Raw genomic sequence first — 26,244 nt, forward strand, 5'->3', positions numbered from 1 at the left:
CCCCCTGTGGCCATTTATTTGTGCAGCTGCATGTTGGCTTGCAGCGGGGGGCTGAAAGCTCAAACTGCTTTTTTTGTTTCAAAATCAAAACCCAACAACAAAAGCCACAGATTGCAACGTTCTCCTCAGAGGTTATTTTGAGGCAAATATTTTGCCTTTGTTTCCAGACTCTTTTAAAAGCATATGTCATTTTCTATATTACTGCTCCAAACAATTTCAGATGCGTAAAAATGAATGTCATGTTGTGGGAATTAGTCAACAGAGCAATATAAGTAATACATTTGTAGGGTACATCCCCTTAGGTAATGGCTGTCCCAACTCCACCAATGCAATGGTGATTGCACACAAGTCAATCATTAACATTTAGCACTTATCAGACCTTTGTTTACCAGCAGAAAGGGCCAAGTTTTCCAAAGGAGACTCCAGCGTCAACATCGGCAGAACATGCTACAAGTGAAAAAACTTGCGTGTGAGGGTGCATAGACATCTGTGCACACACTCATTTTGAATGCAAGTACCTTTCTGTGACTGTGAAGTCCTGTTCTTTGCACAGAAGAAGCTGCCTCTGCACACAAGACGGGCACAGTTCAGAAGGCACCTTTAAAGACTTCTCTGTAGGTACATTAAAAAAAAATGTTATTTATATGTAAAACTCTCTGTTTACAGGGCTCATGCTCAGCTGGATCTGCTGGGGAGTGAGATTAAAACTACGAGGGTTAGGCCTTGTATCTCCCATTTCCTTCAGTTTGCGCCCAGTGGGAGGAGACCAGAAGACTGAGGGATTTAACCCTGGATATGAAATTGCATAGCATTTAGCAAGCAGTAGTAAAGACCCTCATATTACCATGCAGCAAAGCTAGCTACAAGAAGGGGCTGCGGAAGTGCACACTATGCTGCTCACGGAAACAGCCAGGCAGACTAGCTGAAAAGCTGGCAGCAGGTATCTCTGCACTTTCACCCTCCCATTGCTTATCACCAAAATTAAAAGGCATCTGAAAGGTGTGTGTGCACAGAAGCATTGTTAGAGAGATTGCTTTGGGTGACTGAATTCAATGAGGAGACACTTTCACGCTGCGCAAAAATGTCAAATATCATTTTATAACACACTTCATACGCAATTCCCCATGCTGTCTCTAGCTCTCCTTCCCCAATTGTTGTGTTAATAGAGCTGAATGGTGAAAACACCAAGGAGGGAGAAAATTTTAAAGGAAGGGGATGAAGTTAAAAAAAAAAAAAATAAGATTTTAGCTAAACTTCAGGAAACACTTCCAGAGAAGGTGCCCCATTCTTTTTACCCTTTCCTCATAGGTCATGTTTTCTAAACCTCTTCTAATTTCTCCTCTGGACTCTCCCCAATTTGTCCATATCTTTCCTAAAGTGCGGCACCCAGAATTGGACACAGTGGTCTACTGACGCCTCACCAGTGCTGAGTAGAGTGGGACAATTATCTCCTATGTCTTATATAATGACCTTCCTGTCAATACACCCCAGAATATTAGCTTTTTTTGCAACTGCCTCACGCTGTTGGCTCATATTCAATTTATGACCCACTCTACCTCCCCCCATCAGTGCTACTGCCTGATCCGTTCTTCCCCATTTTGTGTTGATTTTCCCTTCCTAAGTGAAGTTCTTTGCCCTTGTATTGAGGTTCATATTGTTGTATCCACAAACTGATCCACATGCCTTATAATTCCCTGAGAGAAACCCACACACACACATACACCCACCCCCCTTCTCTACTTCCACATATTAAATAGCAGAGTATTGCAATAAAATCACATATTAAGACTCTGGTATTTTCATAAAATCTGCAGTACGCTAGGAAGATTGGATGGCTAAAAGATATGCCTGTAAGTTGCTGACCTTGTTGTAGGAATCACTGGGTGAAATTCTATGGCCTGGTTTATGCAGAAGTTCACACTAGATGATCATAATGGCCTCTTCTGCCTTCCTACATAGACTAATTATCTACATGAACAACTTTTTGCAAACCATTAGCCTGTTTGGTGCTGGTTTGCTTATTGTATTTCCCTTCTCCCTCCACTTACTAATTCATAATATTCAGTAATTAGCAAATTGACAGTAATTAGTGAGTTTCTCCATATAGAAGAAAGCTTCCAACCAAGACAGCAAAAAATTAGGTTTTTCCCTAGGCACTTTGGCTATTAGACAGGTTGTGTTGTGGATTCCTAGATTCCAAGGCCATTGTGATCATCTCGTCTGACTTCCTGAATTGCACAGGCCAGAGAACTGCCCAAAAGTAATTCCTGTTTACACTAGAGCAGATCTTTTAGAAAAACATCCAACCTCAATTCTCCATCATTAGCAATTTTTCTACCCACCCCGTTCCTTGGTAAATTGTTTCAAGTGTTCGCTACCCTCCCAGTTAAGATGTATGCCTTATTTCCATTCTGAATTTGTCTAACTTCAACTTCCAACCATTGGCTCTTGTAGACCTTTATCTGCTAGACTGAAGCTCATTATCAAATATTTGTCCCCCTCGTAGGTATGTCTGGACTGTGATCAAGTCACTCCTGCACTTTCCAGGGGAAACAAAATGTGCCTTTTTCCTCAAAATACACACCCACAAAACTGAAGTCAACATGGGCCAGAAAAACAACCTCCAGTTCTGAAAGAAAGCAACACTAGGCACCTTGGGAAACTCCCCCAAACAAAGCCTAGCATGCTGGATAGAAGGTTTATCTACAACTCAACTGCAAAGTTTAGTATAAGGTCAGATCTACTCTACAGCCTTCTTTTGGCACAGGTCTGCCAGTCAGAGGTGCAGTAAGGTGTGGTCTCCAACCAGCATGGATGTGCTGGCAGAAACCCATCGCGTAGACACAGCTATAAAAGCACAGTTGCACTTTTACCAGTGCAGCTTGTTTCACTCGGAGGGGTGGCTTTACTAACTCAGTACAGAGTGCAGCTTTGCCCGAATAGCCACATCCACACTGGAGTGCTTTGCCGGCGTGGGTTACCAGCCTTCTAACGCACTCAGCGCACACACGATCTGACAGTATTTATCCACATACTTCCAAGCACCGGAGCACTGTACATGGAATGGCATCTGCTAAACACAGGGGGGAAAAGTGATCCGGAGAGTAGCCGAGTTACCAGCTGGCCCAGGGATAAAGCAGTCCCCACAGAGCTGTGTGCTGCAGGAAGCAACACTCGAAGCATTTCTATGTCAACATTTTTTAAAAAGTTATGTTTTAATGCATTTACCCTTAACCCTCCACTGTGTGGAGGCCTCAAAACATCAGTTTTGCCAGGCTCCTCCTTTAGCCCTTAGAGCAGTGGGCCTCTACTATTCAGGCGGGGGCAGGTATTGACACCAGCTAACCCAGTGCCAGATACAGGAAGGACCTAACCAGACCATTTGTAGCTGTCAGCCCTTTGGCAGGACACCAGATCTGCTGAACATGCGAAAGCTGTGTTCGCCTCTCCAGCGCTATCCTTCTTATTCACCAACCAAATCATTAAAACCAAACACACTCCATCAAAGGTCTTCTCTGAAGCTGTAGGACTGGGGTCAAGTACACGTGTGTGTTACACAATACCCTGAAGTGTGCTGCTGACAACACGGAGGAGTTAGCACAACAAATAAACACACTCAGTGCACTCAATCGAACCCAGCCAGGGACTGTTGGTTAGTTTCACGTGACAATATTAAAAAGAACTTGAAATCCGGGCACTGATTGGTGGGAGAGGGGAATGAGGTCTGATCACATCTAAACAGCGAGGGGACCATCCACCCTGTTCCTGCCAAACCCAACGGTCAAAGCCCAAACACTCTCCAGCTCCTTCCAGCAGACTGTGACACAACACGGCTGCTTGGCATTTTTCTTTCATTTGCTGTGTCAAAGAAAAAGCAGCTCTCACCAAGATGGCAACAAGCTCATGAAGCTTAAGTCTCCTCTGTCCATGCAGCCTGAAAGATGTACCTGGAAAAAAGCTTCCCGCTAGTTCCCCTGCTCCATTCTGGAGCTGGAAAAAGAGAATGATGGAGGGTCCCCGTTAGCAGGTCAGAAGGGAAATACAGGCTGAACTGAGAGACTTGCTCAGGAGTCGCTCGGAAGTGAACCTGAGAAGCCTCATTTCCAAACAAAGGGTGACCCTGCAAAAAAAGCAGATGAAGGGTACGCTCCCACACCAGTGCAGAGGAATTAGCAGAAAGGGAATGAGTCTGTAGCTAAAAATAAGGCTCACGTTACTTAGCATCAGTGTAAGCAATGGGCTGGGAAGGTGTGAGGGAATCAGGAACGGGACGGGCCTTTCACCGCTAAGTCACCGGCCAGGCTGGCAGTGACGAATTGTTTAGTGGCCTGTGTAGCAAGAAATATTCTTAAATTTAGATGTGTACGCATGTAGGACAGCCCCCAGCGGCAGAACCTTGGCTCCTGAGCTCAAACTGTGGCCACTCGTGCTTCTGGCTCTGAAGGCCCGTGGTTTGGGCGCCTGTGTCAGCCAAGAGAGCAGCTGTCCGTCACACCCCTACCACAGAACTCACACGTCCCCTACCAGCATTTTCAGGACTGGATGGGCCGTGAGAATTCTCCACTCAGTTGTAGAGGGGCTCCCTCCACAACAGGGTTGTGTCCCGTTGTCCTACCGCCTCGGTCCCAGGGTTGGCTGCAAAAGGAACAGGCAACCCTTTCTCCTGCTGCACAAAGCTAGCTATGTGGGGGACTGAGAGGTACACTTGCATTTGTAGTCACATCTGTAGTATCCTCATATCGGGGAGCAAATCCCTAAACAGTGTAGTGGGGTCCAATGTGAGAGCCACCCTCCCTCCGATGTCCAGACAGCATCATGCTCTTAACCCTTCCTTCCAGCACTTCACAGCCCTCCCCAGCCCAGGCTCCCCACAGCCAGCTCCTGACTGGTGTAGACACCCCCATTTAGGGTGACCAGATGGCAAGTGTAAAAAATCAGGATTGGGGTGGGGGGGTAATAGGTGCCTATATAAGAAAAAGCCCCAAATATTGGGATTGTGCCTATAAAATTGGGACATCTGTCACCCTAGCCCCATTCCACCTCCTTTCCTGACCTTGGGTCTCTGTCTTCTCCCATGAGTAAGAGGCAGGGGACCTTTATATACAGAGTTTCCTGCAGGACACATGACTAGGAGCCAGCATGCGACTTCCCACTACAGCTCCATTTGGAAAGGGGCCAAGGTGCTCTGGGACGTGTGCACATGCCTCTGTTCGATGCAGCGACAGAGCCCATCACCGGAAGGGCCAGAGCCCCATGACATGATGCAGAAAGGTACCTTTTCAAAATCTCTGCACACGACCTAGTTATTCCCCACTTCCACTTGTAGTGGCAACAGAATGTATATTTAGCCACCACATTTGGTTAAACTTTAATCTCCTGCTCCCACTGTTTCTATTTTTAACTGGCATTCTGGTGCATTGTAGCATAGAATCATAGAATATCAGGGTTGGAAGGGACCTCAGGAGGTCATCTAGTCCAACCCCCTGCTCAAAGCAGGACCGATCCCCAATTAAATCATCCCAGTCAGGGCTTTGTCAAGCCTGACCTTAAAAACTTCTAAGGAAGGAGATTCTACCACCTACCTACGTAACCCATTCCAGTGCTTCAACACCCTCCTAGTGAAAAAGTTTTTCCTAATATCCAACCTAAACCTCCCACACTGCAACTTGAGACTGTTACTCCTTGTTCTGTCATCAGCTACCACTGAGAACAGTCTAGAGCCATCCTCTTTGGAACCTCCTTTCAGGTAGTTGAAAGCAGCTATCAAATCCCCCCTCATTCTTCTCTTCCGTAGACTAAACATCCCCAGTTCCCTCAGCCTCTCCTCATAAGTCATGTGTTCCAGTCCCCTCAGCATTTTTGTTGCCCTCCACTGGACTCTTTCCAATTTTTCCACATCCTTCTTGTAGTGTGGGGCCCAAAACTGGACACAGTACTCCAGATGAGGCCTCACCAATGTCGAATAGAGGGGAACGTTCACATCCCTCCATCTGCTGGCAATGCCCCTACTTATACAGCCCAAAATGCTATTGGCCTTCTGGGCAACAAGGGCACACTGTTGACTCATATCCTGCTTCTCGTCCACTGTAACCCCTAGGTCCTTTCCTGCAGAACTGCTGCCGAGCCATTCGGTCCCTAGTCTGTAGCGGTGCATGGGATTCTTCCGTCCAAAGTGCAGGACTCTGCACTTGTCCTTGTGGAACCTCATCAGATTTCTTTTGGCCCAATCCTCTAATTTGTCTAGGTCCCTCTGCATCCTATCCCTACCCTCCAGCGTATCTACCTCTCCTCCCAGGTTCGTGTCATCAGCAAACTTGCTGAGGGTGCAATCCATGCCATCCTCCAGATCATTTATGAAGATATTGAACAAAACTGGCCCCAGGACCGACCCTTGGGGCACTCCACTTGATACCGGCTGCCAACTAGACATGGAGCCATTGATCGCTACCCGTTGAGCCCGACAATCTAGCCAGCTTTCCATCCACCTTGTAGTCCATTCATCCAGCCCATATATCTTTAACTTGCTGGCAAGAATACTGTGGGAGACAGTGTCAAATGCTTTGCTAAAGTCAAGGAACAACATGTCCACTGCTTTCCCTTCATCCACAGAACCAGTTATCTCGTCATAGAAGGCAATTAGATTAGTCAGGCATGACTTGCCCTTGGTGAATCCATGCTGACTGTTCCTGACCACTTTCCTCTCCCTTAAGTGCTTCAGAATTTATTCCTTGAGGATCTGCTCCATGATTTTTCCCGGGACTGAGGTAAGGCTGACTGGCCTGTAGTTCCCCGGATCTTCCGTCTCCCCTTTTTTAAAGATGGGCACTACATTAGCCTTTTTCCAGTCATCCGGGACTTCCCCCGATCGCCATGAGTTTTCAAAGATAATGGCCAATGGCTCTGTAATCACATCCGCCAGCTCCTTTAGCACTCTCGGATGCAGCACATCTGGCCCCATGGACTTGTGCACGTCCAGCTTTTCTAAATAGTCCAGAACCACATTTCCATCTCCAGTTCAATCCCCTTTCTTGTAGCAGTTGCTGAAATTAATCAGTTTCCATGGTAAAAAAAGTTAGACCTTCCAGACTGGCCTGAAGTGCACTGGCAAAATCATTGCAGGGAATCTTACATGGCTGTGCCCCCCACACGGCCCGGCTGTGCCCCCCACACGGCCCGGCTGTGCCCCCCACACGGCCCGGCTGTGCCCCCCACACGGCCCGGCTGTGCCCCCCACACGGCCCGGCTTCCTTGTAGACATCAGGATTCACCAAGAAAAAAAGGAAATCATTCATTAAACCACCACTATGGTTTTTCAGAACAGCTGGCTTTAAAAGTGGCAGATTTTCACACTAACTGTTTTATTAGTTTTCAGTAAGTAATTATACTTGATATTGTTGCCTTGTCAACTTCCTGTCATTCCTTCCTGGGAAAGTTACAGTGATTGGTGCAAGGCTGACCGTGCAAAGCAAAAGGGAGGTGTGAAATTGATTGAAATGTTTTTTCCTGGGGGCAGGAGAGGGTTTGACAAACATGCATGACTTTAATTAAATCTGAGAGCTAATATTGTGATTGAGATTCTTGAAAAAAATATGTATTTTTTTCCGATAAACACCCACGGCATTAAGATAATCAGGGATGACTTTGTATATTAATGACCAAGAGTCTAAATTGTAATAGAGGCGAATTCTCATCAAGTATTGCAGTAATGGATAGGGCTAGCTCTTTTAATACAGACTGGATTGTGGCATGATAATTAAGATGGGTCAGGATCAATAGATTCTTTAGGGCTCAGAGGAAACCCTGTAGATTAGCCACCCACTAAAGACAGATTTTTAAAAACTACAACTCATCTCCTGACAGTTAGTTCATCAGTGTGACAAAAGATGAAATGATCAGCTATTTCAGCTAGGGTAGATGTTTAAGAAGTATCTCCAGGGACAACAGAACAGTCTGTGAGGTCTTCAACAGCATGATTCGAATAACTATTTTAGCACTTAGAAGTGCTTGGCAAGGGTTAATTAACCCTTGGAAAAACAGGTTAGCCAGTGCAGGAGGTATATTAAATACGAACATTTTACAGATGGGGAAACTGAGGCAGTAACTTAGTCAAGGTACCAGAGGCAGTTGGGCGCACAGCTGGGATGACAGCTCAGGTTCCCAACCTTCTGCTCAAGCCTCAGCACTTCTTCTGTGACACTGAGGTGGTTTCCCCTCAACTGGCCTCAAGTTACCACCTATCTGAAGGTCTTTATTATAAAACCTCAAAAATATACAACTAGGTCACATGACTGTAATAGTGCTGAAATTTGAGGTTCATGTGAAAGGGCAACAGTTTCACTGGCTAAACAATTATCAGCCAAAAGAGGCAGTGGAACTCTTCTCAAAAGCTTTGTTGTGCGTACAAGACACAAAAACAGAATATTTATTGAGGGGCAATTTGCATTCAAAATCTGCCCCCACAATTAACATTTCAAGCAGGGGTTGAAATTTTTACTGGCAATCTGGCTCACCAGTGTCTCTCCCAATGACTTCACATTGCAAACCCATTAACAGGAGATCAGCTGCTGAATTTACTTACATCAGAAGCAGGACCTTTATCAGCACCCGGGCAGGAGAAAGTAACAAATTCATGGCACCGCTTGTGTACAACGAAGCAGCAAACTGCAAAGAGAATGTAGTGAAAATGTCAATCAAAAGGTAAATGAAAGGCTTGTAACTAGTTACATCAGGACTAGAGGTTTTTCCACAGGAAACATGCTGGATTATTACATTTCATTTTCTATTTCTTTGTAAGACATGTCTAATAAGCCTCCTATCAGAGCCGTTTTTCAAAAGTGTTTTCTATCAGCAGTCAGAATTAACAGCGTTATTCAGTTATTTCTCAGCAAAAAGACACCCACAACTCCTAAGGCAGGTCATTTTTCAACAAGACCATGGTGGAATTTAAGAACAGCCTGTAGCATGGTATCAACAGAGGTTGCATTTCACTGCAACTTCATTGACATGAAAAGCTGAATGAGCATCATAAACAACTACTGGAAAGCGTGGATCACATCTACTTCCACTTAACTTAGCATCACTTATGTTGGATGCTCTGAAGTTACCTCAGGAATAAATCATCCTGCCATGCTCAGACTCCCACCTCTCTCAAGGTGAATGTACACTACAGGAGAGAAAGAGCATCAGCAGATAGACAAGAGGGCTGTACAGCACAATAGACATTGAGCTTTAAAGGGGTGGGCAGATAAGTTTGTGGGAGGAAAACTCTCTCCTCCAGCACCAGAGGCTCAGTAATTTGCCATACTATGAAAGCAGTTGTCCCTTCCTCTTCTCTAAAGCTTTTCGAATTTACAGGAGGAACCCATCCACAGATTCAGGGCCTGTGTGTGGAGGTCTTCCCTCTAGGAATATCACGAATAAATAAGACACAGTATGCTAAGGCCAAGGTTTTCAAACCTGGATGCCTAAAATTCCATCTACATGCCCTGATCCAGCAAAGCACTTAAAGAACATGCCTAACTTTAAACATGCAAGTCACACCACTGAAGTCTATGGGACTACTTATTCTCTGTGTATATATAAAGTCTGCTGCAGTTTCCACGGTATGCATCCGATGAAGTGAGCTGTAGCTCACGAAAGCTTATGCTCAAATAAATTGGTTAGTCTCTAAGATGCCACAAGTACTCCTTTTCTTTTTGCAAATACAGACTAACACGGCTGTTACTCTGAAACCTGAAGTATGTGAGAACATGGTTTGCTGGATCAGGGCTGCCTATAGGCAGCGAAATCAAAGTGGCCTGGCCAGTTTGCTGAAAGCACTTTGACTTAGATGCCTAAATACTAATTTAACTGTAGGCACCCAGGGGTGAAAGCATAAGCCTCAGGGTTTCTGCACAGTTCCAGGCTTTATACTGGCTTACTGAAAATAACGGATATTTACTCCCATCTTACAAAACATTCACACCAGCTTCTCTTGAAGAAAAACAAAGACTACGGGTACTCTGAGTCACATACCTAAGGTGCAAACACTGGCAAACTGTGAAGGTAAAGAAACCAAGGCATTAAGTCCAGAGTTCAATGTGGTCTTGCAAACAAGATTGGGGGAGGTAGGGGGGGAGCTGAAAATAGTAAGCTTGAAAGTATTTGGCTATATTGTTAAAAGCCCACGTGTTTAAATGATTATACGCCATCTGTGCTCTTGTAAAGTGCAGAGGGGTGGGTGCTCAGCAATTCCCTGGAGCTTAGCGGTGCGCCTTGTATGACAGGGCCCTTCATTTACAAAGAAGGGAGCTTTTAAATTCAACCACTCTTCTCTCTGATCAACAAATGCACGTCCCTAACAGAACCACATGAATAACTACCAGCAGACAATGCGAAGTTAGACCCCTCCTGCTTCCAGATTGCAATTTTCTCATGTTCATAAAGGCACATTTGTTTTAAACACTGGAGAGTGGTCATGAATATTTGAAATTTGAATGGCATCGCTAAGTCCTGTTTGTCTAAAAAGTCACATCACCTTGTTTCTGTTTGGAGCAGAATGAGCATTCAAGCTTAAACACACCACCACGTGCAGATGTGATGGCCATCATCCTGGCTGACAATCCAGGGACTGAACCAAGGATCTGGACAGCTACAACCAGCAGCTGCTACAGATTGAGCTAAAGAGCCCAGGCTCTGCAGGTGGGGCGATAGACTCATGGCCACTGCAGACTGAGCGCAGAGGGCTGTGAATCTCGAACATCCACCAGTAGCTGTGAGCAGGGATCCAACCGAGGACAGTCAGCACCAAACCCACAGGTTTCTACTGCTTGAGCGAAAGGCAGAGTCACTAAGCTTGGAGTCAGTGGCAAGCGCTTCTAGGGCCTGGTTACAGAAAGCAGAAGGAGACAATCACATGCCTAAGGCAATATCTTACTCAGGCACTTCCCATGCAGACTGGTGCGTGCCCACAATTTAAACTATCGTGTCTGAATTTGCACCCTCTAGGACTGGGATTATTTGACATTTCACAGAAGAACCAATCCACAACAGAGCACAGTGCTGAAGGATTTGAATGAGTAGTTGAAGAAAGTGTGTGTTAAATCCCTCGGCACTACCAGTCACCAGCAGTTCCTGGGTTAAACAAAGTAACCTTGGCAAGACAAGATGCCCAGTGAAATGCTGCTTGGCCAAATGCACCCGGTCTCCTGCGTCTTCTCTCCCTCCCATCCTCGCCCAGCTCTGCGCTACCTACCAGGTGTTCAGTAGGCACAGTGAGCTCTCTACCTGGCGGCATAAGTAGAACTGAATGGCAGCTGTGAACTTGGCATGGTCTTTAGCTAGCGAAGAACTTATCTGGGTTGCAAGGCAACTTTGACGATGACTCTTCTGGCCACATCACGTTAAAACTCCATACCCCGCCACATGAGCCTCTTCTCTCCTAAAGCACAATTCCTTCCCCTGAGCAGCTTTGAAATTAAATTCAAGAGCAAAAGAAAATACATGGTGCAAAAAAGTTCAACAAAGAAGCGTGGAAGGTATGTAACAGAGAGATGGGAATCACTGATGTGTGCATTTATGAAAATGAAGGCTTGATTACATGGGTACAGGACATCTTTTTTGAAGGAACAAAACACAGAGCAAGTGAAACCTGCAGCTGAACCTCACAGTCCCCTCATTGTAGCTAGATGTAGTGGGGCGTGTGCTCTTCCAATTCCCAACGTTTCATTATGAAAGAAGTGAAGGTAGACAGGTTTTTATGAGAGGCACGATTACTGCCAGTAATTCCTTCCTCCCGAAGGAACTTGGATTGGCTCCTCCAAGCCCCACAAGTATCTGGTTTCTTGAACCACTGAGCCTCCTTCACAGGTTCTCCTCTGCTCTCGGTTACTCATCTGCTTACAAAGGCAGCACAATCTGGGAAGCAGGAAGGAAGAAATTAAGAATCTATTCGCAACGATCTCCCTGAACCTGGGTACAAATTAAAATATGCCTCCAAGACACACTCAAGTGCAGGTGCCCTCAGGATGTTGCAAGGTGAAGGGTAAATTCCATTGTGGCTTCTTTAATTTTTGCTTGGACTGTAACAAGTGAGGTTGTTCCTGGACTGAGTGGCCCTTTGCTGTACAACTTTCCTCCCCACCCTCCAAATATGAAGGAAAAAGGAAAAAAAAAAAAAACTCTGCTGTTGAATGCAAGCTTCACTCTGAAAATCGAAAAGGCAGGCAGCAGTGCTCTCTTCCCAATACTGTGCTCAGGGTCATCAAATCTAATTCATGCCTTGCCTGGCTCAAGGGAATCCACACTATAAATTTGAGTCAAGTAGTTTGGATTGAGCCTATATTCAAGATGTACAGGAATGGTATTAAATGTCACTTATTATAATAAGTGGATAGCAATAGACTGCTGACAACAAAAGCAGTGCTTGCCAACAATGGACAATAAAAGATGGAGCACCTTAAAAAGAGTGGATTAGAATGGAGACGATTAAAAGATAAATCTGTAGGTTGTGCTTTAAATTATTAGTGGCCAGTTTGTTAAATGTCTTCGATTCTACTAAGGGGCTGGCTTCAGTTCACTTTCCTAACAAAAGTTTAGACTGTATTTCACTTCAGCTCTCCTCAACTGTTAATAATATGAAGCTGGATACTCAAGTGGGGACTGGATTACGCAGATTTGACAGTGTGTCATGGAACTTTTCAACTTTATGAAGCTGCCCCAACTCGATTCTGGCTGAGAGCTGCAACTCCCTAACAGCGGAGTGCTTTATACAGAATGGCTGAGTGGTCTAAAGTCTAGTTCCTAATAGAATAGTGACCACCCACCTACCACCTGTATGTGAGAAGCCATCGAGACTGAATTCTCCTTCAGAAGGTCAGAGCTTCTGGTTGGGTTGAAGCAGCCTGACAGTATGGTGTGGAGAAAATACTACAGACAGCCACCACAGCAGAGAATTTGGGCTATAGGTCAAGGAGTCCAGTCTCCATCAGGCAACTTCAGCCTGCATTAGAACTTCTTGATCTTTTGATACTGAACTCACCAACCCAAATAGGAGGTTCTCTTTGCTGCATGCTCCTCATTGCTGTAAATGCCCTGCCAGCCCCAAACTGTCCTCCCCACCAACCAACCCCATTCAGCTTCAAACCATCAACTTAACGCTTCTGGTCATTCTCATAGCACTCACCAGCACAAGCCAGGAGAGCCCCAGCAAGAGTGACAATGGACTGGGGCGGGCGCAGCTGCCCTGGCCTTCACTGCCTCTTTCCCCGTCATTTATCCTCCCAGCCTTTGGGTGGAGCAGTAAAGAAAAAATTAACAGGAGATGATCTAATTCCCTTCCCTGATTCCAACACGGGTCACACAATTTGGCCATAAATTTGACTTTTAAATGTTTCCCACTGTTTTGTTTGGGGTTTGTTTTTTTTGTTTTTGTTTTTTTTTTGTTACTAAGCCAAGATGGATGAGTCTAGGCTGAAGTGATGAGATCCCTGGACAGGAGGAAAATGACACAGACTTGGGAGAACTGATTCGCATGTGGAGAAAAGCAAAAGGGCAGCAGCGGAAGCTGCATTTACAGAGAGTCTTTAAAAATAGAGACACAAAGGAAAGCGGAATCCACAAGTGCACCCACTAGGCAGAGAACTCAGCCAGAGCAGGCCTCATCTTTCCATGCCAATACAACTCCTCTGGAGGAAGATCTCGTTGGAATTCCAAGCAATGGCTCATCCCAAAGTTAGGTCTGAGCTCTCCCTGCTGCTCCACAGGAAGACGTGAAAACACCCCTCTTTTTTCCAGAGGAGGAAAGACAGAAGTAAACTGAGGCAGCCATGTACCCTCTGTACTGAAAATAGCGGGGAAATGAAGAGAAAGCTGTTTGCTAGACAGACCAAAAAGAATCAGCAGGGGGAAACCACAAAGTGACCTAAATTCGAAGAGGATAAATATGAACAAGTTAAATGGCAAATCAATTTTCACTGTGTAGTTGCCAACATGTCATTGAACCAGCTTCCTCTGTGGTCAGATGAACCCGACTTCTACAGAAGAGATTCACTCCTTGAATCCTGCCCACAGAGCAGAGAGATTCTCATCCATACCTTCATTTGTCTTTTCCATTTCTGCGGCTTCCCCCTCAGCCCCTCCCCACCCAACCCTCACCCAGTGCATCCACTAAGACCATCTTGCCAATCAGACCATGCTCTTCGAATCCCTCCCCCGGGGCTCTTCACTGCCTCAAGATTAAGCATCTTGTCCTGGCCGCAAGAACCTGTGAGAGTGCCCCCCTCCTTGCTTACATGACCTAATCCCTTACCGAGTGCCACTCCAATGCCAACTGCCTGGATCAACCATTTGTCAGCATCTCCCGCCATTGCTTTGATGCTTCCCTGCTGTCCTGTGTGCATGAAACCCCCTTCCGGAGCGGACACACCAGACCTCTACCCTCGCGGCTCACTTCCGAAGCAACATAAGAAGAGAGTCAGACATTGATTTATATGGACAGAGGCCACCCTGCTATGCTGTGCCCTCACCTCTCCTGAGTGATCCTCCCACTGCGGACCCTGCTCTTCCTCCCCACTCCTTCCCACTCCAGTCCCTTCGTCGTGTCGCGTCTGACGTTGGCGTTTAAGCTGACTACCATCATCCCTGCCTTGCTCTCATTGTGAGGCACCCACTACGTTTCTCGGGACTGTGAATACAACCACTAAAATGTGGGCTAGGCAAAATTACCGTAGCAAGCCAGCAAGGGAAACGGACTAGCCTGTGTGTGTGCTGATTTAGCCCCCAAATAACATTTAGTCTTGATGGAATGCCGGAGCAGATGGCATCTGGCCGTATGCCCTTTCCCTTTGTGGACACAAAAGGTAGCCTCACTTCTGGACACATGGAATACCCCAATTTCCATCACTGATGCTGGTTTAACATAGCTTTTCCATCCAACTTATTACAGTAATACTCATTTCCTCGCTAGCTCTGTTACAGAGTTCATTTACGATTTCAGACACGTGGGCAAGAGGCTTAACGATCTCCTGATACTTTAACAAGTTGGGTGGGAGTTTTGGGAGTGCTCCTCATTTGCCCTAACTCTGCTACAACCCCCAACTATCTTCAATGGGAGCAGAATGAGGCCAACACCGAGCACTCTTGAAAACCCCACCCACTGGGTACAGGGCACTTGCTGTTTCACCCGCAAGCTGCTTGGGGTTGCAACTTCAACTTTCCTTATCAACCTATTTACATTTCCCAACCATCACCCTTTGAAAGACTCCACCTGAAACCTTTCCTTTCTTCAACAGACTTCAAGTCCATGCACTTTGTTATTGTATAACGGGCTGACAAGTTCATTTGGTGAGCTGATCCTAGGAGCTTTTATAAAGTCACCATTATGTACCTTTCTTCAAAGGAACAAATAAAAACAAATTTCAAAGCCGCCTCAGTCTAAAGCTGTTCGTCCCCTTAAGCCGTTCTTCCTAGGATCGGACACCCCTCCCCATGCCAACGAAGTCCTGAATTGGAATACATTCCCAGACAAAATAAATCTGAGGAACACCATTACCAGTATCGGAATAAGCAAGATGCAGTGAAGGTTAGAAGCCAAGTTTTGTTACTTATACTTTTGAATACTGGAACCGAGAAGGATTTTACAAACTTGTTGTAGGACAAGGCTAGGTGAGGAGGGAAGACCGGAAGGGATCAGCTTAAAGGAGAAAAGGGAAAGGGAGGAGGGTAAAGGATGGAGATAAGCATTGTCCCACCTGCCCTCCATGCTAAGAGGAGAGACTGTGGCTGGAGCCAATAGTCCATAAGCAGAAGGGGAACCAAGAGAGAGACAAATCTGAGGCTCAACTTTGGCCTGTGTCCCTCTCTCTTGTGAAGGAAGGAAAGCACCACGCCTTCATTTTAAGTTTCCCGCTGCATGAGCAGCAGAGATTTCGAAACATCCGTTTCGAGTGACAAGAGAAACTAGGAAGCCTAGGTCTACTCAGAAGTTCAAACCATCCCAAGTTTTGCAGTACAGACTGTCCCCATGCTCTTTTGAGGTTTCATTTCAGAGCTTAATAATTAAGGAAGTCATTAAATATACATACACAGCTAACACTTCCCAGCCTTTTAGTGGCATCCTGCAGGGCACATTAGCAATGCAACATTCTGCCACCGAACAGAAAAATGACTACGGTGCCTTCAAAATGTTACACGTCATAGCTCAATGAAGTCAGTGATACCCCCACCACTGTTGCAAACAAGCAGAGAAAGCATCTTTGTGGTAACTGTGTATTGAGCAGCAGTACAATGCTTTTCAATAGGAACACCGATTGTTGCGTCCATAACACAGATTGCTGTAATGGAAATCAATGAGGGGGCGCGGATGGGGGGTAGGGGGAGACACAAAAACCCCCTATGAACATGTAACCCTCACCTACACATCTAGGGCCTGATCCAAAGTCAGTCAATGGGAAGCTTTCCACTGATTTCATTGGGCTTTCGATAAAGCCCTTCGGCCCCAAACCTGCAAACATTAAAGCACATGCATAATTCTTAAACAGGACTAGTTATGTGAAGAGTCAGCTCTTGCAAATGAGTAACAAATGGGATTACTCACAAGACAGAAGCTATGCAGGTGCTAATGCGTTTGCAGGATTGTGCCATAATTTTTACAAAGCTGCACCCCACCGAACACAGAAGAAAGAAGATTATCAGATCTATCCTCTGCTGACTAATCCAGTGCTTTACACTGGAAAGGAATTACTCAGTTTCCACTACTGAGCAAAATCCAAGGTCTGATTTTCACAAATGTTCCACAAGGAGCAAGCTCAATCAGGCAACTAAACATCTTTATATATGCACTGGTACCTCTGGGAGGCACTCTTTTGCGCTAGTGTATTAATTTCATTACACTTAGGAGTTGCAAGATTGTATCTTCAGCAGCTTAGAAATTACAGTACAAGCAACAGCTTCCCCAGGTCTCTAATTTGTAGATCTTATATGGATAATAAAGTCATCAAACCACACAGATAAGCTGCACAGATCATGAGCAGTTTGTAGAATCAAAACCAACATTAACAGACATTCCTTTATCATTTGCCACGGCTTAATGCAGGAATGTCTGCTGGCCTGAAATTCCCACTCAGTGAACATATGTGATCTCTAATACAGTCATTCAGGGGCAAAAACACCACCTTACACTCACTCACTCACACACTTTAAGAAATCTTGTTTAGGAAACGTACCATTTTCCATACCAGCTTGAACACCAGTCTCTCAGAATGGTATCCTCCATCTGGCTGTAGCTAACATGGATGCTTCACAGGAAGATAAAAGCCATCTCTTTGCACCTGTGCAATGCTGTACAAGTGGGTGTGAAGGAAGGGAGGGAAGATGGTTTCCTGGTAGTGGGGAAAAGCAGATTAACCCTGAGGTCCAGCATCATTTCATTTGAGATTTTTAGAACAGGAAGCCTGTGTTGTACAGGAGGCCAGGAGGGCTCTAAATCAGGTGGCCAAACTAAGAAATAGAGTTTGAACTCTGTCAATTCCTTGAATTTAACAGGCTGCCCACCAAGATCCATGTAGACAGGGTGCTAATTCTGCCATAGGAGTTGTATCTCTTTAAACTGCTGCGTCTTATAGTCCTGTCACGAACTAGGGAGGAGTCGTCCCTGACTCTGAAAAGCTGGGAGCAGCACCCAAGTTTCCCAGGACAGCAGCTCAGAGAGTACTATAAACTGCTCCTGCTGATTGAAGACATCTTCAGCACAACGACAGGCTTGGACACAGTCACGCTCTTACGATGTGCCACGTGCGGCAGTGGACGCCTGTTTGCAACAAGACAACGGCAGGCCAGGCCAGTTTGGCATGAAAGTGAGCACCACAAGTGAAGAGCCATTTAACAGCAGTGCTGTGTCAGCTATCCACATAAAAGCAGCACTGGGAACCTAATTCATGATGAGTTAGAAAAGCAGCTCCATTAAAAGTCTGCCAGTAAGAGGACTAGATGTTTCACTCGAGAAACACACACACCACCAGTTTAACAGTGCAGCAAGAAAACCGTAGTCAATTTGACTGCTTCCCTATAATGAAGGTTTTAGCACAGAAATAATGTGTTCCAAGGTCCCGCTCTCCAGCAGAGCACCCCAACAGCAAGACACCAGGGTATTTGCAAGCGTGTGCGACTCTGGTGGTAGGAAAGCAGGCAAGTGTGGAAAGCAATAAAATCACTTCGAAGCGTCTCAGCCTAAAATGCAACCTGTAACAATCCCCAGGGAAGTTGTAGAGCAGTTTCCCAAGCAAATCACAGTGTGTGCTGCCAAGAAAAACAGGACAAAAATTTGTTCCAAGAGTACGGATTTTAGAGAGTAAAAGTCTAGTTGCGCTACCAGGGAGGAAAGGACCTTGCTGGGAGGTCCTGCTCAGCCTGACTGCAGAGACAGAGAGTTAGATAGGTCTGCCGTAGACAGGCAGTTCATTGAATTCAAGCTTGTTAAGTGCTAAGCAATGTTGTGGGAGAAGCTGGATGGTAGCAGGTGTTCACTATTGTGCAACAATATTGCTACTAATTAATGCAACATGAACTGTGTATCTTCCAAGCATGGGAGGTCAGCTACAGTGAGGGAGAGGTAGGTCCAGGATTTCTCTGCAGTGCTTCTCTGTCCTGGGGAGAGTGGTGGGAGAACTCGGACCCACAGGAGCTTTTTCATATTCTAAACCAAATGCCCAACATCTGTGACACAGCAAGTGCTAATCTGGATAAGACAGCTGTACATCATTGATTTTCTTCCTCCAGATCTCGGCATGTTTTTTGCTGTGTTCTCAAAACAGACTCTGCTTCTGTGTAGCAACCACATCTGATCTAGAGTAAGTGAATTAGAACAATTATCCTTAGCAGTCAACAGAGAAAAAACAAAGGTCTTCAAATAATAGGAAACATTTAAACTCCATAAAAGAAAAGACTGGTAACCAAGAGGGCAATTGGACAGCAGACCAAGCTGCCAGGGAGTGCTGGAAATGCTGTCCCCGGGAGATTATTTTGAAGCGAAGAGTAGACAAGTAGCCATTAGCATTTTTTGGTAGGACCAACGGGCTAAACCCAGCTACACAATGCAGGGGGGTAAGGTAAGGGGTTGAACTGACTCAACCACCTCTACCAGTTCTCAAGAGCTATGACTGTGGATCCCGCATGATGTTCTAGAACAAGTTACGGTGCCAGTAAAAGAATTCATTAGCTTATATAGGGCCCAGCATGCGCTTCTATGCTAGTAAGACACCATGCAAACAATCAGGAATACACAATATGGGTTTCTCCATGGTGTTCATAGCCTATAATTCATGGCATGACTAGCCCTGTCTCTTTGCCACTACTCTAACCCAGGGGGTGGAAGGAAGCTCCTCCACACGGTCATTTGAAAGCAATGCAAGATTGTTCCTCGATGACCCAGTGCACCACGACCTGCTGCAGCAGGACTGTCAGGAGTCAGACAGCTTCAACGTGCTTTGCAATGTCTTGCAAGAAATAATTCACATCAAGGAGGAGAAGACAGAGCTGCTGCATGAAATGTACCTGCTCTGTTAAGTGTGTCAGGACAATGTCTTATTCCTCTGGGTCCTTGTTGTTCGGTTGGCATAGCCAGCAAACACAGGAGTGCAGGAACACCCATTCATGTTGGATGGGTGTTGGCTTATTGTGACCCTAGCCAACTGTCAAGAGGCCGCAGTTAGATCCTGTTCCAAGCATGCTACTTCTGCCTGTCCATCGCAATATTGTAGTCAGCACCCTCCCACTCAAAGACAAGGTGCATATCGGACGTATTGTCAGAGTTCTGCATGACAGCACTTCACTTTACCAGGTATCTAATTCTTTGAGTTTCACCAGATTTATTTACAGCAAATGGGACACCAATCCCCACCCCACATGCCTTATTTCTGGCTCAGAATATTTGTTGGTTTACACTTTGTCAGCTAAAAAACACAAAGGAATTTCCCCACCATATGCATGCTGCATCACCTCACACGCACCAGCTCCGTTCAGATGCTTTTTGAAAGCAGAGAGTTTGGGCAAGTTGCCCAAACACACCAGGATACTGAGCCTTTTTTATTTCGAAAGACAATCTTTTATTTGCTCCAATGGCTCCCGCTTTGGGGAAAACCCTCTGAAACGTAATTCCCCCTCACTGGCAAGAGATGGTTTGGGACCCTAACTATGGAACCGGGAACCCTCAGGGCCACTGAAAAACCAAAACACAGACTTCCAGTAGAGGTTCTGACGGTCAAGGACTGTTTCCAGGAGAATCCGATTTATATTTGTAAGAACAATTAAAAAAAAAAAAACAGCGACACGCTCACTCCTGTGGCTACCACAGACGCAAGCACCGGGTGAGCTGCTGTCAGAGATTTAAGCTTCGTGGGGAAATCTCGCCCCATTGCACCACAACTAGTATGGACCTGGCCCAGGCATTTCGATCGCTGTCGGCCAAGCCTACTTAGAACGAGTCTGGTCCACACACCGATGGTTGCCTGAGCCCTGCCCGGTAATGCTCTCACCACTGCTGCCAGAGGTAGCACAGTGATGGGCGATTCCTCCCACCCTTACACCCCAAAAAGTAACGCATGGCCAAGGGCGAAGATTCTTTTAATCTGAACGGGTCCCCGTCGCAGGGAGGTTCCCACTGGATATGCTCCGAGAGGATCGCACAGGGGACTGGGATGGGAAGAATGCCATTGGGTGCTATGCTTCAGTGCTTGGACGGGTGTTTCCGTTTCTAAAGGAGAGGCCGTGCACCCTAGTGATTAGAGCACAAGACGAGCAGTTGAGACTCCTGGGATCTGCTCCTGGCTCTGCGACAGGCTCACCTTGTGCCCCGAGAAAGCTACTCTGGGCCTCCCCTTTCGCCAGTGGAGAAACAAATAGGCTGCCCCTGCTATGCAAAGCACTCAGATCCCCACAAGCGAGCAGCCTTAAAGGAAGGCTCCCTCCACCTGTTCCGTCACAATGAGAGAGGTGATACTACGGGGGGCGGGGAAGAGGGCTGGAGAAGTGGGGAAGCACTTAGAATACTCATGAACAAGCTGCTATCCTGGTGCAGACTATGGGCCCATCCACTCCTGTACGCTGCCCACACCATTCTCCAACACCCAATGCATCAGAAATATTGGGGGGGCACAAACCTATGCTGCACCTGGCATGTGGTTTAATGCTGCACCTAGACAACGAATCATTCCCTGACCCCTGCGTGCTATCAGCTTGGAGTCTGCAGCATGAGATTTGATTATCCTCATCTCCTGTACAAATGCAGTTAGCTGGCAGGAAGTCATCCAGCCCTCCTTAAAAACCCAGGCACTGTGTCCAATGACTTCCTGCAAGAGCAAACCCTGCACAGTAACTGAATGCTGCATAAGACAGCATCGCCTTGGACTTCATCTCTAGATACTTCTCTTTAATTGCACTGCATGGCCCCCTGCTCTGATATCCAGGGGGAGGATAGAAAGGAGGCACTGATCAGTTTTCACCGAGCCCTTCAAAAGATGATGAATATCCCCATCAAGTCACCGCTAACTCTCCTCCTTGGAGGGCTATGCAATTTGCACATTTGTTATATAGAAGTGCCATGCACACTATTTATGTCCTTCTTCATCACTCTTCACCTTTAAAAATTGTTAATAGTCCAATGATGTAACCAAAATGTGGACACTGCACTCCTCATGTGGAAATAGGAAATCCTTTGAAATCATCTTTATAAAAATATATAATAGAGATAAAGCCAATGAGGTTCAATCAATGCTCTATACAGATCAACTAAAACAGTGATCCAAACATGTTGTGGAATGACAGACTCTTGGATTGAAAGTCGGACTGTGCCAGAGGTTGGCTCTGCGTCCGCTGCTGTTTGTCACTGATGGACTGTGTCAGCAGGAAGATACCAATAGGAAAAGGTGAGAAGCTCCTATATGCAGGTGACCTAGCAATAAGGGCATCCTCCAAGGAAGATCTAGAGCACTGGTTCTCAACCAGGGGTCCAGGGCCCCTATGGGGCCGCGAGCAGGTTTCAGAGAGTGTCGGTCAAGGAGGGCTGGCATTGGACTTGTTGGGACCAAAGCCCCACCGCATGGTTGAAGCCTGGTGTCCTCAGACACACCGTACTTCCTCAGCACTGGTGCTAGCCTCCTTCTGTCCTCTTTATTGTACGTCTTTTCTAGATCTGTAGGCCCAAAAGTCATCCTGTTGGTGCTCTAGGCACTTCTCTATCCCTTGCTGAATTACAAACATGGCATCTGAAGTTCCTCATCCTTTCCTAAAGCCAAGCGAATCTTGTTCTTCATTCTCCTAAACCTAGCATCCAGGATACTTTGCAGTATCTACAGTCCATGTGACAACAGCATCAACACTGCCCACATGCATGGATGCTTCCATTCTTACCTAGTGGGACCAGGAGAGACTTGCACCAATCTTCAAGAATTCTCTTGCTATACAGCTTTAACCACTCTGCTCAGCCATTGTATGCCTTTACAAATTTTCTGCATCTATGGAAGTATGCTCTGCAGTCCTTATGCAATTGACAGCTTGTGTGTCAAGAGTCCTAATTATCCTTTTAATTTCCCCAATTAATCTGATGCCTTATTTCCCTTGACTCTCAAGAGGCACTTTCCAAGTCGTAAATTTCTTCTCCCGTCATGTTTCTATCCCTAACCGGGAGTCGGATTAAAACATAGCGCTGGGAAGAATAAATAAGATCTGGCGTCACTTATTAGGCTTATTCCTGCCAATGCCATGGTAACACAAACAGCAGAAGTCACAAAAAGCAACCCTCTCCTTCACAAGCATTACAAGTACAAATGTGCAGGAACCATTTGGAGAGTGACCCTGCAAAGAGAATTTACCCACTAGCTGCAGTCCTACAACAATGTGGTTTGCCAGCACCTCACAAAAATTCAAAGTTGAACTTTTATTCAGACTATTTAAAATTTTCACTAACCACTGGGGTGGGGTGGGGAAAAGACCTTTGTTAAAGATTCAAAGAGCCCCAACCCTTCACATAAGGGCTAGAAAGCTCTGCTCAGCATCCCGGGGTCCGAGATCTCCTGCAAGAGCCAGGAAGACTATTTCATATTCCTGATATTCCTCAGGTAAAACACAAGACAACACAAAACCCACATGCTTTTCAGGTTCTCTCTGCCCTTTATAAAGCAACAACTAGGACTCCAGTCTATTGCACCCTCTGTAGTTAGTCTTTTGTAGTTGCTGATTGGTGCCTTTTAAGACTGTCATCCTACAAGCAAGCAAGCACACACAGGAGTAACTTTACCCTCATGAGTAATCCCACACTGACTTCAGTAGGTTTCAGAGGAACAGCCGTGTTAGTCTGTATTCGCAAAAAGAAAAGGAGTACTTGTGGCACCTTAGAGACTAACCAATTTATTTGAGCATGAGCTTTCGTGAGCTACAGCTCACTTCATCAGATGTCACACATCACAACATCTGATGAAGTGAGCTGTAGCTCACGAAAGCTCATGCTCAAATAAATTGGTTAGTCTCTAAGGTGCCACAAGTACTCCTTTTCTTTTGACTTCAGTAGGACTCCCAATGAGACATAAGTGTTTGCGGCATCAGGGCCTTTCTATTGATACTCCACTGGCATCCTGGGACAGTATACAGACCAGGCATTTAGAGACCCGTTTGTGCGGATATAAGAGGTTTGCAACATTTTCCTAACCATGTTACTCTTCTTAGCATTTTGTCACTAAGACAGTTTCCCAAAGTAAGAACCTCTCTGTCTCTCAATCACACCTGATTCCCCCAGGAGTCTGCGACTCTTGCTGCTTTTCCCCTTGCCTGAAGGCACTTTCAGCACCATCAGCTGCTGAGGAGATAATTGCAATGTCAAAAGAAAGGCTTAAAATTTCAAGTGAGAAGTAAGTGGCAGGAGATTAAACTCCTAAGAAACAGGGATCCTGTTTTCAAGCACATATCCTAAAAAACCACTGCGGGAAGATTGAAAACCTTCCACTGTATTTAGAAACCATTCTCCTCTTCAGCTGCTCTGCCAGCTCAGAGCCGTTTGCAGCACTCCTGTTTGCTCTACTGAAAGACAAGCTCCAATTATCTGAGACGTTGGCCTCTCCCCCCAGGCACACACACCTTCTCTCCCATTCTTAGATGATGTCGAGCTTTTTTACTCCATGGACAGCTAGTGCCGTTGCTTCTCTCAGACTTGGGAGAAGGCAGCCTTTTGAAGCAAGTTTACCGAATAATTCTCAAGGAGTTTGTGTTACAATCCTACAGCAGGACACACAGGAACAGACCAGGTGGGACCAACTATCTGTGCTATTTAAGGAGCCAAGACCGCAAGCTATATTTAAAGAGGTGGAAAGACGTTAATGTGACATCAGAGAGACTCGCCCTAGCTCTGAGGAAAGCAGCGTGGAATTCCAAGTACTTCATCATGATCCCTCACATCTCAAGCTTTAATGGAGCTTGAGTTTTCGTAGACTGAATAATTCAGCAACATACAGGCTCAGGGCACACTGAATACACCGCATGGGAAGGGGCTTCTTTGTGACATGTGGTGTGTGCTCAAGACCCATATTAGCGTTACCAGTGGCGGCTACTCCAGCAGTTTTGACAAAGCAGTTTGGCCAAGGAAGGGATTATGGGCGTTATTAGATGGATTCACACCCTGTTGAGGTGTTCAAGCCAAAAGCCAACCCAATGGCGTCTCAGTTGCACTGATGAGCAGGGACACAAGCTCTGGGACACTCGCAGATTATAGGATACCCAGACTCAGAGGACACTGTGTCTTACCCAGCACAGGAATGATCTCAGCGGCTGACAGCTACGCCCAGGGGAAGGAGAGACCCCGGCATGCCTGTCCTTAGGTGAGGCCTTGTGCAGTGAGACCCTCACATGGCTGTGTTAGAAGAAAATGGTTGTAAGTGGAGACTCAGGCATGAATGAGTTGGAGGGGTCACAGAACCTTATCAAAAGAAAGAGTTTCCAAGTTATTGTCAGTCTCTAAGAGGGAGAAACTATGTTCAGATGCTTCAGCAGTTCTGTGAAAGGAAGGGCAAGGAGAAGATACGGGATTTTCCTCCACAAACTTAAGATAGGACCCTGACCTTTAAGAACCTAGGTACCAATGTGGTCCCTGTTACTGTAGTATCTGGGCACTTCACAGACTTTAGTGTATTTAACCTCACACACCCGCTGTGAGGCAAGGGAGTGCTGTTATCCCCATGTTACCAATGGGGACCTGAGGCACACAGAGGCTAAGGAACTTGCTCAAGGCTGCATAGGAGTCTGTGGCAGAGTAGGGAATTGAACCTGGGTCTCCCAAATCTTCGGTAAATGCCCTGACAACTGGAACGTGCTTCCTCCCTTCACAGGGGTTTTATTCCCCACAATGCAAAGCTCTTTAAACCTGGATCTGTGACAAAAAACCAAAGAGCCGTCTGAGCCATGGTTTAGCTCATTAGAATGAGCAGCTCGAAATGGAAATGCCGGAGAGGCTCATCCAGCCCATCTCCTGCTGATGGACAAGTTGTTCTCCACACTGTATTCTGAGGTTTAGCCCTATCTTTGTGTGGGGGGGTGGAGGGTAAGAAAACCTGGATTTGTGCTGGAAATGGCCCACCTGATGATCACTTTAGATAAGCTATTACCAGCAGGACAGTGGGGTGGGAGGAGGTATTGGTTCATATTCTCTGTGTATATATAAAGTCTGCTGCAGTTTCCACGATATGCATCTGATGAAGTGAGCTGTAGCTCACGAAAGCTTATGCTCTAATAAATTGGTTAGTCTCTAAGGTGCCACAAGTACTCCTTTTCTTTTTGCATCTACTTGTAAGATGCATAAAGGGGCTTCCCATTCCTTCTGGTGCGGGGGCCATTTCACAGCCAAGTTAGTCTCACTGGGCATAAATCCCCTCCCCATTTCCCCCCCCAATATTCATCCTAAAAAAAGTTTCTCTTTCTAAATGACCTCCCTTTCCTCTTGGTTCCCTGAATTACACCCTAGATCATGCCTTTCCTTGGCATTTAAGTCCTTCAAATATTTGTAGGCCTCGTTGCACCTCCTTCCCCCCCACCCCCCGAACTCTCACACACTTAATCATTATTCAGCCACTGCTAGATAGATTTAGCTTTCCTAACCTTCCCGCAAAAGTCAGTCAATTTCTGTCGCTCTGCTCTGAACTCCCTCCGGTTTGTCAATATCTTTCCGAGAGTGTGGTGCCCAGAACCGAGCTCATTATCCCAGCCACAGTCACCCCACAGGCTGTACAGGGA

General features: G+C 46.0%; 1 protein-coding gene across 3 annotated transcripts in view; it reads right to left on the reverse strand.

The window, feature by feature from the left end:
* The window catches only part of PRKCB (protein kinase C beta), a 249,935-nt gene that overhangs the window by 148,566 nt on the left and 75,125 nt on the right, over positions 1 to 26,244 (reverse strand). For 2 of the 3 annotated variants that reach the window (XM_073361648.1, XM_073361647.1), the window contains exon 3: positions 8,579 to 8,661. The exons of the other annotated variant lie outside the window; for it this stretch is intronic. In XM_073361648.1, coding sequence (XP_073217749.1) covers positions 8,579 to 8,661 — 83 coding nt within the window. The remainder of the gene's footprint in view (positions 1 to 8,578; positions 8,662 to 26,244) is intronic. 3 annotated transcript variants of the gene reach the window in all.

Source organism: Lepidochelys kempii, chromosome 10 (genome assembly GCF_965140285.1).
Source record: "Lepidochelys kempii isolate rLepKem1 chromosome 10, rLepKem1.hap1, whole genome shotgun sequence".
Taxonomy (NCBI): Eukaryota; Metazoa; Chordata; order Testudines; family Cheloniidae; genus Lepidochelys; species Lepidochelys kempii.